Source organism: Pipistrellus kuhlii, unplaced genomic scaffold, assembly GCF_014108245.1.
Source record: "Pipistrellus kuhlii isolate mPipKuh1 unplaced genomic scaffold, mPipKuh1.p scaffold_m20_p_13, whole genome shotgun sequence".
Classification (NCBI taxonomy): domain Eukaryota; kingdom Metazoa; phylum Chordata; class Mammalia; order Chiroptera; family Vespertilionidae; genus Pipistrellus; species Pipistrellus kuhlii.
Genome location: NW_023425438.1, coordinates 32,400,745 through 32,414,137, shown reverse-complemented (window position 1 = coordinate 32,414,137; position 13,393 = coordinate 32,400,745). Strand labels below are relative to the sequence as shown.

The following is a 13,393-nucleotide window of genomic DNA, read 5'->3' as shown; positions in this document are numbered from 1 at the left end:
GGCCGGCGGGGTAGGGGGCAGGGGGTAGGGGGTTAGGGGACAGGGGAGGCGTGCTGGGGGCTCCGCTAGGTTTACGTGAAGTTGTGAATAGATCCACATTACTTTGGAAGCTGTACTTTCTCACTCTGAGTCAACACCCTTGATTGGATCGCGTTCAGAGCTTCCTTGTTCCCCGTTTTGGGAGGTTGTGGGGGAGAGTCAGGGATATATGGCTGTTTAGCTCTTTCAGTAACGTCATTACATGAAAGCCCCAAATCCGTGATAACCCCTGTTCTGGTGACAATCCAGGATACGTGGATAACATCCTGATATTCGGATCAGAAAACGTATGAGTTATTCCCCGAATATGCCATTTCTTTTATGGTATCGTTATTAATTGATGGGAGGATCAAGAGGTGACCTGCTAGAAACACTTCCATCAAAAGGCCCCTTTTGGCCTTGGCTAATTTGGCTCAGTGGATGGAGCATCGGCTGGGGACTGAAAGGTCCCAGGTTCGATTCAGGGGTTAAGGGCATGTAGCTTGGTTGCGGGCACATCCCCAATGGGAGGTGTGCAGGAGGCAGCTGATTGACGCTTCTAACTATCTCTCTCCCTTCCTCTCTGTAAATAAATAAATAAATAAATAAAGATTTAAAAATCGATAAAATATATTAAAAAAAAAAAAAAAAAAAAAAAAGGAAAAGGCCCCTTTGGGTAATGAACAAGGCAAAGGAAAACTGGAAGGTTTCTTTAGAGGAACATGAAGTACCCGGAGCGGAGGGGGTAAGTATTATAATACAGCTGCCATTAATGTCCTATTTGCAGTGTACTTAACTCAGTACCCTCACTGGATAGCCCTTTAGTCTTCCCAGCGGCCCCATTTGTGGGTATGATCCTGACACTACAGACATTGAAGCCAAGGCCTGGAGAACCTGAAAACCTGCTGGAGTGTGGCACCATGACAGCCAACCAGTGACCTGGTGAGTTCTGGACCTTGGCTGCTTTTCTTAGCTCCTCTGGTTGCTGCTTAGAGGACGGGGCCAGTCATTCGCGGCTATTAGCAGGCAGCTGGATAAATGAGTAGGGATGACACCAATTCTGCTTGGCTGCCTACAGAAATCAGTAACCACCTCACCTGCCACCGTGTCATTTGGGTTTTCTAAAACTGGAGGGTGGAGCCAGAGGTGCCCATTGGGTGGATAATTTTGATATGGATAAGTATATGTATTCCCAGAAGTCCAGGAAGGACCTAGTGGGACCTCATTCAACAACTCTAAGAGAAAAGCAACAATGGCCACAGGTGGTAACCAGACAGACACCTTAACTCTATGGGAATTTAGAGACCAATGAGATCTTGCTCTGTCCAGTATTTTCTCATAAACTCTCAATGGCCTCAAGCGCTGAGAAAGGCAACCTTGGCCTTGTCATCTCTGTCTTATGAAGAAACGGGCCAAAACAGGTTAGGCTCAGTGGACAGAGCGTCAGACTAAAAGGTCCCTGGTTTGATTCTGGTCAAGGGCATGTACCTTGGTTGTGGGCACATCCCCAGTAGGGGGTGCGCAAGAGGCTGCTGGTCGATGGTTCTCTCTCATCCATGTTTCTAACTCTCTATCCCTCTCTCTTCACCTCTGTAGTAAAAAAATCAATAAAATATATTAAAGAGAGAGAGAGAGAGAGAGAGAGAGAGAGAGAGAGAGAGAGAGAGAGAGAGAGAGACTTAAGAATTGCTTCAGGCTTCATTCAGAGTCTTCAGGCGGCCAGGAGAAAGCCAGAAACCAGGTATTCCTTCCATCTGGTGGCCCTTTTCACCATCAGACAACAGCATTCAGCATCAAAGGTGGTCAAGCCCGATCCATCCCCAGAAAGCTCATGGTTGTGATCAGCACTAAGCTAGGGTGAACCACGAAGTTTGCCATGACTCAAGGTGAAACTCTATCTTTAGAGGGCTTGTAGCTCTCCAAATGTGTGTGTGTGTGTGTGTGTGTGTGTGTGTACCCTTTAGATGTACCCTTTAAACATACCTACATTTGTGTGTACCCTTTAAACATACCTACATTTGAGGTATGTTTAATCTACTTTACATTCATTCAAAGGTTGCTTTTTAGTTAAAATATCTGTGTCATCTCTTAGCACATTAGGGAGGATGGAAAAGTCTACTGTGATTGGAGAGCAGGAAGGTGTCGGGCCTGTGTCTCTTGCTCCCCAGCAAAACCCCAGAAAGAATACCCAACAGCTACGCAAATTGTGGGGCCCACTGCAAAATAAAGATGTGGAGTCCTCTGTTTGTTCAAACTCTATAAAGAATGTCAAGCCAAAACCGGTTTGGCTCAGTGGATGGAGCATTGGCCTGCGGAGTGAGAGGTCCCAGGTTCAGTTCCGATCGAGGGCATGTACCTTGGCTATGGACACATCCCCACTGGGAGGGGGGGGGGTGCGGGAGGCACCTGATCGATGTTTCTAGCTCTCTATCCCCCTCCCTTCCTCTGTAAAAAATCAAAATCAATTATATATATATATTATTTATTTATTTATTTTTTAAGAATGTCAAGACTCCAACAGCAGAGCATGAAAACAAGGAAAGGTCCCTGTGCAACTGAGCAGGATGCATGTCCAGGAAGCAAGGCCTGCCCAAAGCCCAGACAGCGCTGCTTTGGAGAGCATGGGCCCACCTAGGCCACGGTCCCTGGCCAAGATCAGAAAAATAATTTGAAGGTAAAGGAAAGGAAAAGGGGCCCTAGCCGGGTTAGCCCAGTGGATAGAGTGTCGGCCTGCACACTGAAGGATCCCAGGTTTGATCCCCATCAAGGGCACATGCCCCGGTTGCACTGTGGGCTCCATCCCCAGTAGGGGGTGTATAGGAGGCAGCCGATCAATGATTCTCTCTCATCATTAATGTTTCTTTCTCTCCCTTCCTCTCTGAAATAAATAAAAATATATAACTTTTTTAAAAGGAAGGAAAAGGAGCTCTTTTCTCCCTATTTCACTGTTCCAAACAAAGCCACTGGGCTGGCAATCTGGTCCAATAATCATGGCCTTCAAGAGCCTGGGACAGGGCCATCCTCCACCAACAGGAGAGAGCATAAAATAAAACATATATATTTGGGCTTACTTTTTAACCCAAGAAAGCCCGTCATTTCTACCTAAAATGCAAACGTTTGTCGACTGCGTTTGTCTACTTCTTTTATTCTTTTTATGCCCGTTCCCTTACCAAGACAAAAGAAGAAGAAGAAAACATCCTAAGATTCCCGTTGAAACTGACAAGCCTCTGCCATTCAGAACCTTGGCAAAAGCACCTGTGCCGCTCTCACCCTCCCACCCCTCGGTGGGGGGAGTAGCTGATCCCCAGAGCCCGAGCACCGCTCGCTCCGGCCCTACCCTGAGCTCTCTGTCTCCACCCTTCCTCCTCCTCCTCCTCCCCACCCCCTGATTTTTAATCCAGGGGTTTGGTGGGAGGGAGGGAGCTGAACGCGAGCCAGATGTGTGCGAGTCCCCAGCTCCCGCCTCCTCCCTCCGCCCGGGCATCTCAAAACCCGGAGCTGAGCCGGAGGAGGATCCGGAGTCACAAAGACGCGGTGCAAACAGCTCCGCTCCGCGGCTCCCCCGGGAGTGGGAGCCAGAAGGAGGGGCGAGGGGGCGTGGGGGGGGGGGAGAGCTGGGCATGCTCAGTAGACGGGACAAAGTTGCTTTTTTCCCCTCTCTCTCTCTCTCTTTTTTTTTTCCCCTCCGCTCTCTCTCTCACTCTCTCTCTCTCTTTTTTTTTTTATCGCAAGTAGGAAGCTTTTTGCACTCCACCACCTCTGGCCGCTGGGAAGACGTCATCGCTTCCGCCCCACTTCCTCCTCCCGTTGGCGGCGGTGAGAATCCAATATGGAGTAAAATCGGTGGAGCGGAGAGATGGGGCTCGGACGGGGCGCCCTGCACCGCCTCCCAGGCGCACCTCCCCCGGCCGCCGACCGCTCCCCGGAACCGTGATTGGCCCGCCCGCCCCCACCCTCCGGGGGCGACCCCGGACCGAGCCCCCGCCCGCCCGCGGCCGGCCGGCCCCCGTCTCCTCCTCTCGCCAGCCTCCGCCGCTCCACGGCGCGCTGGTGTTTTTTTTTTTTTTTTTTTTTTTCCTCCCTCTCCTCCCTCCCCGCCGTCCCCAGCCCCAGCCTCTCCCCCTCCGCCCGCTCCCGAGCCCCGGAGCCCCCGGAGCCCCCGCCCGCCGCGCCCCTCGGCGCCGCGGCGCCCCCGATCCTCCCGCAGCAGCTTCTGCCTTTGCACCGCTTCCCCCACCGCCACCACCGGGCGCCCGGCCGTGCAGCTTCCCCTTCTGCCTCCTGCGACGCCCCCTCCGCCTCCGGCCGCCCCCCCTCCCCAGCCGCAGCGGGCCATCTCCGGAGATGTGAGGCAGGGGGGCGAGCGCGCAGGAAGATGAAGGGAGCGAGGCTGCCCGCCGCGGGACAGGCGTCTAGGTGAACAGGAAAATGACCGAGGACACACACCCGGACGAGTAAGTTTGGCCGCGGGTGGGGGGGGGGGGGCGCGTGTGGCGCCCCGCGGGGGGCAGGCCGTGTATGGGGGATCGGGGCCGAGGACGCAGGCGGGGGGCACTCTCATCGGGTGAACTTGGCGTGGGGTGCAGCGACTCGCTGGCCTGTGGGGTTTGGGGCGCGAGATCCCCTCTCCCCCTTGTTGATGTGAGAAAAGGCGGGAGCGGGGGGGGGGGGGGACACATAAGCTGCTGCGGACCGGCGGGGGCGCGCTTGGGGTCGGCGGGGGCCAAGGGCGCCCTGGTGACCTCAGGGAGGTCCCCCTCCCTCTCCGGGGAGTTACACACATTCCCCCCCACCACCACCACCATCACCACCCCGAAACCCTCCTCGGCGGCCGGAGCGGGAGACCTGACACCCCCCCGCTTCGGTGTCCCGGGGTCGGCGGGTGGGTTTCTATTTGGGTGACTTGGTGATTCTCCCGCGCCCGGCTGCTCGCCCTGCGGTCCTGTCGCTGGGAGCCCTCCGGGGCCCAGGCTCCGCCATTTCGTTTTTCTTGAATCGCCCTCATTTGCATACCACATTTTCATTCATAAAAAACGCGGCCGAGCGAGGGGAGCCCCGGGTGCGGGGGGTCTGCGTGCGCCCGCGTCCTCGCGCCGGCTGGCCGGCAGGCGGGCCGGGGGCGCGCGCGGGGCCGGGGCGCGCGCGGGGGGGTGGTTGTGTGCGCGCCGGGTGCCAGGGACCCGCGCCCCGCGGGGTCCCGGAGCTCGGGGGGCGGGTCCGAGGCGTGCGCGGCGGGTGCGGGCGGGTCCTGCGGGGCAGGGCAGTGCGGGCCGGAGCGTGTATGTGTGTGTGTGGGGGGGGGTGGGGACAGACAAGGTGGGGGGGGGATCTATGTGTGCGCCTCTGCATCCGGGTGCGTGCTCCGAGGGTAACAATGCTCGGGGCGCCCCGCCCCGGGGGCTCCCTGTCGGACCCATCGCCCAAAGCCCCCCCCCCCCCCCCCGCCCGCACCCCGAGGACGCACGCAGTTCCCCAGGCCCCGGCCCAGGTGCAGCTCCCTGCAGCCTTCCGGCCGCAGAGTCGGGTTTGAGGGTTTGATTCTTTCCCCCAGTCCCGCCGGAGGCCGTTCCCGTGGCGGGTGCGACGCAGGCTAGGCCGCTGGGCCCGGCGCCGGAGGTCGCCGGCCTCGGGTCCGAACGGTCACCGCACAGCGGCCGCCACTACTTACTCAGCGGCTGTGCCCGCCACCAGCCACTTTTTTTTCCCTCCTATTTTTTTCCTTTTTCTTTCTTTTTTTGTGAATAAGACGTTCTCCTTTATTGTCACATGATCGCCCTCCCCTCCTCCTCCCCTGCACATTCATAAATCCGGAGCCAGCCTGGGCTGCTTTCATTCAGAGCCGCCTGCCATGTCAGCCAGAGGTAGTGGCGGCGCCGGCTCCGGCGCAGAGACCCCGGGCGAAGCCGCGGAAACTGCCCCTGGAGGGGGCCCCGGGGGTGTCTCTGGGGGCGTGGGGCCTGCGGGGTAGACAGCTCCGGAGCCCGGGTCTCTTGCCTCCTGGAGCACTGAGGCTGGGTGCAGAGAGGGGAAGTGACTCAGGGCTTGGGGAGAGAAGGCTTCTCCTGCTTAGGCAGGTGACAGAAGGCTGTGCTCCACTCTAAGAACCTACTCCTTTTTTTAATTTTTAATTTTATGATTTTATTTTATTTTATTTTATTTTTTTATTGATTATGGTATCACATAATTGTCCTCATCCCCCCATTCCCATCCCAAACCCCTCCCTACAGATGCCCCCACCCCCCTGTTATCCACGGCCACTGGCTAGGCCCATATGCATGCACACAAGTCCTTTGGTTGATTTCTCTCCCTTACCCCCTCCTTCCCCTACTTTTTAAACGCCCCTGTATCCTTCTGCTTCTGCTGTTGCCAGGCCCGGAGGGAGGGGGTGCTGGGAGGGCTAGCCTTGGGGAAAGGGAATTTCCTTTCCTGGGGGTCCCCAGGGAGCTTTGATGGCAGTAACCCCTGCTCTGCCGGACACAGCCTTAGCCGGAGAGGATCCCGCCTAGTGTATATAGGTTGTGGCCATCCCACTGTACCTCTGCCGGCCCTTCTGTTTTAAACATGTTGCTTGGCCTTCGTAGAAATGGGAAAAGGGTGGGGGGGGGTGTTTCTAGGCTGAAATAATGGAGGAGAGTTATATGCTGCTGGGCCTTAACCCCTTCAGGGCTTGGTTAGTCGTAGGTATTGGTGTGGGTCCTCCTTTGTCCCTGCACACACACACACACACACACACACACACACACACACACACAGATAGCAATAGCAGCCCTGCTCTGGGCTTCGGGATTTCCCAAAGATTGACCCAACCGCCCTAGATTAGGTTCTTTGGCTCCATCCCTTGTGAATACCGGCCTGGCTTCTCCCCTTTCACGGCAGCATGCCATCTGGTATCCAAAGCAAAAGGACTTCGAGTTTGATCACCAACCAGCAAGAAATAAATACCTCTGTCCCAGGCTTTCAGAGCAGTTCAGCAGGGAGGACTGGCTGCCCCCACTGCTGTCAGAAGCCTGCCTGGCTGAGACAATGGCTGCTTTGCGTACACGTTCTGGTTTCAGAAAATCAGAAAGCTGTGGCCCCTCAGCCCACTGCACAGCTTCCTCGGGATTACTTTTAATGTAGTAACCTTGGCATGAGACGTGAAATGCCTGCTTAGAGAGTAGGCTGCACGTTCTATAATATCAACTGGCATTTGTGGACACTATTATATTGTTTGATGTTCTTATGTTATGACCCATCTGAAAAAAATTGTAAAAAAAAATATTAGTACCAGAAAGAAGGTTTCAGTTTGAGTTACAGGGCTTGCTATGATTGCTTTTTCTTTTTGCTACTACTGTCTGGAAGCTCAGAGCCAAAATTATTGCTTGATCAGGGTAGCCATGTTGGCCTATGTTTCTTGCTAGACTTTTGTATTCCTCTATAAATGGTGATCTTCTGCTTTCTCTTCTAATGGTTTCATGTTTGAGGTCTCTCAGATATTTTTGAAAATAGGCAAGTTTTGTTGCTTAAAAAGAGAATTGATAACAATAAACTGGAGACCTAGGGGAGTTATATTTGTGCCATAGGCAAAATAGATTTTCTTGATAGTGCACCTATTTTTTTTTTTTTAAATAGCTGTTATATTTTGCTTCAGAATATAACAAATCAGAATCTTAACCACTGGTAAAATTATGCTTAATTTAAAAAAATGTTTTGTCTTCTAATGTTTTTTCTCCATGTCAATTTAAACCTCTCTGATAAATATATAGTAATTCAGGAAAGCTTATCTGTTCTATTCACTGATGGTCCTAAAAATTAGTTTTTATATAACAGCTACATTGACTCTTCTTTGATCCACTCCAGTTAGAAATGTATGTTAAGATTAACAATTCTACACATTTTAAAAAATATAATTTAAAAAGTAAAGACCACCAACAAAATATTGAAAGTGGTCTTTCATATATAGGAATAGAAATTTTTTTTTAAGTCATACCATATCTTTAAAGCATTTAATCATGGCTATAAGTGTTTTGGAAATTTGCAGACAAAAAATGAAGAAATCCTTTTCAAATGAGCTATAACCTCGGAGACATCAGGTCTTCATTCAGCTTTTTTATTCTGTTCCTCTCCAGAACACACATCTTGCTGAGAGAATGGATTTGCAGCTTTGCCTGCAGTCATACTAATGTTTAAAGGTTTCTCATTAAAAACAACAACAATAAAATAAAATAAAAAACACTTATTTTTGTGGAACCATTTCAAAATTAGACATTAGAACTCATATTTAAATACTTGAGCTTAGCCCTAGTCAGTTTGGCTCAGTGGTTATTTAAAACATTAGCCCACGGCCGAGACCAGTTTGGCTCAGTGGATAGAGTGTTGGCCTGCGGACTGAAAGGTCCCGGGTTCGATTCCGGTCAAGGGCATGTACCTTGGTTGCGGGCACATCACCGATAGGGGCAGCTAATTGATGATTCTCTCTCATCGATGTTTCTAACTCTCTATCCCTCTCTCTTCCTTTCTGTAAGATATCAATAAAATATATTTAAAAAAAATAAAACATTAGCCCACGGACTGAAGGGTCCTGGGTTTGATTCTGGTCAAGGGTATGTGCCTCAATTTGGGGGCTTGATGCCCAGTCCTGATCAGGGTGTATGCAGGAGGCAACCAATTGATGTTTTTCTCTCTTTCTCTGTCTCTCCCCCTCCTTTCCACTCTCTAAAAATCAGTGGGAAAATATCCTGGGGTGAAGATTAACAAAAAATAAATAAATAAATAAATACATACATAAATACTTGAAAACTATCAACAATAAAAAATATATTTTAAAAAATAAATAAATAAAATACTTAAGCTTACTTCCCAAAAAGGTGAGAATACTCTTGGGTGAGACCACAAAACCATCAGCACACTTAACAAAATTAAGAATAATTCCCTGATGTCTTTCACACTTAGTCTCAATTGTCTGAAAAATGTCTTTTTATAATTGGTTATTTCAGCCGAAACTGGTTTGGTTCAGTGGATAGAGCGTCGGCCTGCGGACTGAAAGGTCCCGGGTTCGATTCCGGTCAAGGACATGTACCTTGGTTGCGGGCACATCCCCAGTAGGGTGTGTGCAGGAGGCAGGTGATCGATGTCTCTCTCTCATCGATGTTTCTAACTCTCTATCCCTCTCCTTTCTTCTCTGTAAAAAAATCAATAAAATATATATATTTGTAAAAATGCCACTTACAGCGCAAAGCTTAGCCATTTGCACACTTTCAGATCCCACCTAAGTTTTATCTGAGTGTGAATAAAATATAGGAGTAAACATTAGTGATTTCATGAAGTTGTTGTGAGAATTAAATGAGATAGTTCATGTAAAATTCACAGTCTTAGGACCAAGCATAAAACAGATGTCCAATGAGACTCTAGGGAGCACTGAGGTAGGAATTTTACAGGCTCCTTCCCAGGGTTATTTAATTTTCAAATAACCCTGGGAAGGAGTTGTTGTTACTTGCCTAAGACAGCAAACATTTTTTTTTAAGTGTTTGAATAAAAGTCTATTGGTTAAAAACGGATTTCATTCTTTTTTAAAGAAATGCGGTTCATCCCTGTCGACTAATGCAATGGTTATCATTGTATTTGGTTAACTGAGGGTGAGCAGAAACTCCCATGCTCACATGAACCCCTGGAGTGGTTTGTAGAAACGGGGTGCAGAACTGTCTGGTGGTGGGGATAGGCGATGGGCAATTCAAAGCCTTGTTGATTCCAGTCACTGTTACCGGAACTGGGAAGTAGAAGCAATAGAACTGGGAAGTAGGCCGGGGCCTGTGTGTCTGCCTCTGCGGGAGAATCTCTGCAGAAAGCACAATACGAACAATTTGCAGTCGCCGCAGGGTTCTGATGGCGTCTGGGCACTTGCCCCCGGAGACAGCTGTGCTGATGAACTCCAGTATTGGCATAGTTCCTGCGTCACTGGGCTGAACACAAATACACAATCTGACAGCAGAATCCTCCCAAACCCAGCAAGATGATAATAGAGGCAGAGCAGGAAGTTTTGGTGTGTGTGTGTGGTTGTTTGTTTTGGCTTATTTTCTCTTAAGTAAATGGGGCTGACTTTTTTTTTTTTTTTTTTTTTTTAAAGACCCAGTCATATTGATAAACTTGATGACTCTTCTTGTAAATATTTCTTTTTAATCAATACTTAAAGCTAGGACATTGATGGTTTTTTGTTTTTTTTGATGGCTGTTAGTCGCTGGGAGTAGAAGGAATATTTTGCACTGGTGCATACCGTGTTCTGTGGAGAAAAATGCATTTTCCTGTGCTTGCCCCTGGTAGGCCTGAAGGATGGTTGCCACAGGTTGAGGTGTCCCATGTCATGGAAAGGAAGTCTGGCCAGGATTTTAGTAAAATCCTTGGTAGTTGCTGGTATAAGAGTTGAGGAACAACTGTTTTCTAACTACTCACTGCTCAGGTAATCTTTGTCAACCATATGTTCACATGTGGCATTGTGCACCCATGATAGCAAATTGTGCTTATGTTAGTTATGCTATTCTCAAAGGGTAGTTGAATACTTATTTCAAAACAAAATTTCTGCCAAAACCGGTTTGGCTCAGTGGATAGACTCGCACATGTGTCAAACACAAGGCCCGCGGGCCAAATCCGTCCCGCCAGGCCTTGCAATGTGGCCCGCACCACGCTGTCATCACTGCACTCCACTGCGTTTCCATCACAATGACAGTTTATGACTGTTCAGTAAACCATTCAGCCCGCGATTTAGGCTGGATTTTAGATTTTGGCCCCTTCTCTGATTGAGTTCGACACCCTTAGATAGAGTATCGGCCTGCGGACTGAAAGGTCTCAGGTTTGATTCCGGTCAAGGGCACGTACTTTGGTTGTGGGCACATCCCCGGTAGGGGGTGTGCAAGAGGCAGCTGGTCCATGACTCTCTTTCATCGATGTTTCTAACCCTATCCCTCTCTCTTCCTCTCTGTAAAAAAATCAATAAAATAATTTTTTTGAAAAAAAATTTCTGTTTACGTGCACTTAGAGCGCAGAGGTAAAGTAATGGATTTTGACTTTAGCATTTGGTGCTTGTGATTGAGGAGATTAGAACAATCTGGGTAGCCTCTGAAAGTATGTATGGCTTTGGCTCCTCTGTGAACGGAAATAATGATTTTTCAAATCTGGTTGTTTTCGTGCTGAGGTGTACTTCCTGTGCTCCATTCATAAATGCCTAAAACCTAATTATCAGGTTAAGTTTTTAAATGGTTCCAAGTTCATCTAGTAATGACATCTTTGTCTTCATTTTCTTTCTTTCTTTCTTTCTTTCTTTCTTTCTTTCTTTCTTTCTTTCTTTCTTTTTCTTCTTTTTTTTTTTTGTTTTGTTTTGTTAATCTTCATGTGGGGATACTTTTTAAAAATATATATTTTATTGATTTTTTTACAGAGAGGAAAGGAGAGGGACAGAGAGCTAGAAACAACGACGAGAGAGAAACTTCAACCAGACGCCTCCCGCACACCCCGCACCGGGGATGTGCCCGCAACCAATGTACATGCCCTTGACTGGAATCGAACCCGGGACCCTTAAGTCCGCAGACCGACGCTCTATCCACTGAGCCAAACCAGTTTTGGCTAGGGATATTTTTCTGTTGATTTTTCGAGAGTGTAAGGGAGGGGGAGAGACAGAGAGAAATAGCGATGTGAGAAAGGCACACCTATTGGTTCCCTCTCGCAGTTCCCTGACCAGGGCCAGAGGTCAAGCCTGGAGCTGAGGAAGGTGCTCCTGACCAGAACTGAACCCAGGACCCTTCAATCCGCAGGACAATGCTCTGTCCACGAAGCGAAACCTGCTAGGGCCGTCTTTTCACTTTCATTGTTTATTACTCTTGTTTCTTTTCCTCCTTGCATTGCTTTGACTCTGGCCTCCAGCATCGATTTTTCAGATAAGCACTGTTTATTTTGCATTTGCATCCTACCCTAACAGGACTACGTAGAAGCAAGACCCATCTGCCCGTCTACTATGGGGAGTAATAGCTTATATTAACCCTTTTAGGCTTGCTGCCCATTTCTGCAAATGTTTATTGATTGGTTAAAGTAAAGAGTCATTAATTTAGGAATCATTTTACCTTATGTAAAAATTTAAACAGTTATTCATATTGTACCAACATCCAAAAAGACTTTGAGGTTGCTTTTTTTTAAATTACCATGAAGGACCCTAATCAGTTTGGCTCAGTGGATAGAGCGTCGGCCGGCGGACTCAAGGGTCCCGTGTTCAATTCCAGTCGGTGGCATGTGCCTTGGTTGCGGGCACATCCCCAGCGGGGGGTGTTCAGGAGGCAGCTGACTGATGTTTCTCTCTCATTGATGTTTCTAACTCTCCTCCTCTCCCTTCCTCTCTGTAAAAAAAAAAAAAAAAAAAAAATCAATAAAATATATATATTTAAAATTGCCATGAACGGCCGGCTGCCATGATGGTAGTATCGATAGAAGCAGCATGGTCTTTGGGATGATACCCTGCCCCAACTCTCCATGAACTCAGGGACCCTGGAAAGTATCCTGAGCCACGAGTCCTGGGTTAATGTGATCATTTTTTAAAAAAATATATTTTATTGATTTTGTACCGAGAGGAAGGGAGAGGGATAGAGAGATAGAAACATCGATGAGAGAGAGGCATCGATCAGCTGCCTCTTGCACACCCCCTACTGGGGATATGCCTGCAGCCAAGGTACATGCCCTTGACCGGAATCGAACCCGGGTCCCTTCAGTCCCCAAGCCGACGCTCTATCCATTGAGCCAAACCGGTCTCGGCCAAAGTTCATTCTGCTCCCTACTTCACCAACTGTTAAAAAAGTGGAAATGTGATGTATGTTAGCACAGCACCTGATGAATCGGGAAATCAGTGGCACTCATCCACTGGTAGGTCTTACATCGTGTGGCAAGCAATCATTTCTCTTCAGAGCTTACAAGGGAGAGAATACCCATAACTTTGTTAGCCTCCTAGCAACCTTTTGAGGCAGGAAACGGGCCTCTCTCTTTATAGTTAAGAGGATTGAAGTGACTTGCTGGGGGGGGGGGGAAGGGGGGGGAGAATGGCGTTGTGGGAGAATTAGAAGTCAAGCTCTTTTCATTTGGCCTTCCAGTGCTGTCCTGGTAGGTCCCTCTGACAGCAGCTTAGATTTTATATTATGATATCAGTAATGCGCCGCTGACTATTGGGCCCTTTACCCAATGGTCCTGGTTGGCTGTGTTTTTTGAGACCTGATGTTTTTGGTAGCTTGTCGCCTCTCTTCCTGTCAGTAATCTTACCTCTAGTAGCGTCCTTGGCTCTCCTGCCATCCCTGTCTGTGGTCTAGAAATCACGTTACCAGTGGCGTTCAAACAGTTTCCAAAACAAGAGTCAATAGTCTCGGTGGGG

General features: G+C 49.1%; 1 protein-coding gene across 2 annotated transcripts in view; it reads left to right on the top strand.

Moving 5' to 3' along the window:
• The first annotated feature begins 3,698 nt into the window (after positions 1–3,698).
• Positions 3,699–13,393, top strand: part of SPRED2 (sprouty related EVH1 domain containing 2) — a 123,190-nt gene continuing 113,495 nt past the window's right edge. Inside the window, exon 1 of one of the 2 annotated variants that reach the window (XM_036435536.2) lies at positions 3,699–4,472. In XM_036435536.2, the coding sequence (XP_036291429.1) occupies positions 4,447–4,472 (26 nt within the window). In that variant the 5' untranslated portion in view covers positions 3,699–4,446. The remainder of the gene's footprint in view (positions 4,473–13,393) is intronic. The other variant, XM_045580828.1, reaches the window with a different exon arrangement.